The 930-nt window shown below is 58.2% G+C and overlaps 1 protein-coding gene across 3 annotated transcripts in view; it reads left to right on the forward strand.

Moving 5' to 3' along the window:
- The window catches only part of LOC101641051 (TRPM8 channel-associated factor 2), a 13,360-nt gene extending 12,436 nt beyond the window's left edge, over window positions 1–924 (forward strand). For all 3 annotated transcript variants that reach the window (XM_045288967.1, XM_004713988.2, XM_045288968.1), the window contains one exon: window positions 298–924. In XM_045288967.1, the coding sequence (XP_045144902.1) occupies window positions 298–552 (255 nt within the window). In that variant the 3' untranslated portion in view covers window positions 553–924. The remainder of the gene's footprint in view (window positions 1–297) is intronic.
- The last annotated feature ends 6 nt before the right edge of the window (window positions 925–930 follow it).

The raw sequence follows: 930 nt of genomic DNA on the forward strand, positions 1-930 counted from the left end.
GAGCCAAACTCCGTGGAGGCATTGGCTCTGTTCACACCTCAGCTCTGGTCAGGAATTTGACACCCCTAGCCTCATCTGCTAGCCCACCAGGGAGTTGGACCTGCGAGTCAGAAGGGGGCTGAGAAGGTGAGCTTGTGCTTCTGTACAGGGGCAGAAGAGCTCGGCCCAGAAAGCACATCCCTGTAATACACTCACGGGCTCCCTTGGGCAGTGGCCTGTCTCCCTCTGCCCAGGGTCGCCATGCTAATGTGGTGGTGGGTTCGATGCCTCACTCTGCCTTTTCGCTCTCTCTTCCAGCTGCAGGAGGCCTTTGGGTGGGAGCCCTTCATCCGGCTCTTTGCTGACTACCAGACCTTCTCCGCCCTGCCCACGGACAACGTGAGCAAGATGAACCTGTGGGTGAAGAAGTTCTCTGAGCAAGTACAGAAGAACCTGGTGCCCTTCTTCCGGGCTTGGGGCTGGCCGGTGCAGAAGGAAGTGGCTGAGAGCTTGGCCGGCCTGCCTGAGTGGCAGGAGAATCCCATGGGAGCAGACCTCCTTTCTCAGGAGTGAAGGACATACGTCCCCCAGTGCCGTGAGCCATGCCTTCCTTCCCAGCCTGCCTTAGGGAAGATCGGAAAGGTCACAGAGCAACTGGGTCCACCCTTTCTCTGAAGAGTGCCTCCCACCGTCTGCATCGAGGACTGTTCCTGCCCGTGAGCCCCTCTGGTCACTGGAAGCTCAGCTCCAAGACAAAGACTCCAGAGACCGCTGTCGCAACAGTGACCGTGATGTGGGGATTTTCTTCCCAGGGACTCTTACTTCAAACCCCGGTGTGAAAGGTCAGGGGCTCCGACTGGAAGCGCGTTTCCTCATTCCTTTAAGCCGCTGTTCCTGGCCAGCCTCCGTGATTTCTTGCCTCAAGGAGCTTTCTCAGAGCATGGTGCCATG

Source organism: Echinops telfairi, unplaced genomic scaffold (assembly GCF_000313985.2).
Source record: "Echinops telfairi isolate 266 unplaced genomic scaffold, ASM31398v2 ScPeMD7_23;HRSCAF=83, whole genome shotgun sequence".
Lineage (NCBI taxonomy): Eukaryota > Metazoa > Chordata > Mammalia > Afrosoricida > Tenrecidae > Echinops > Echinops telfairi.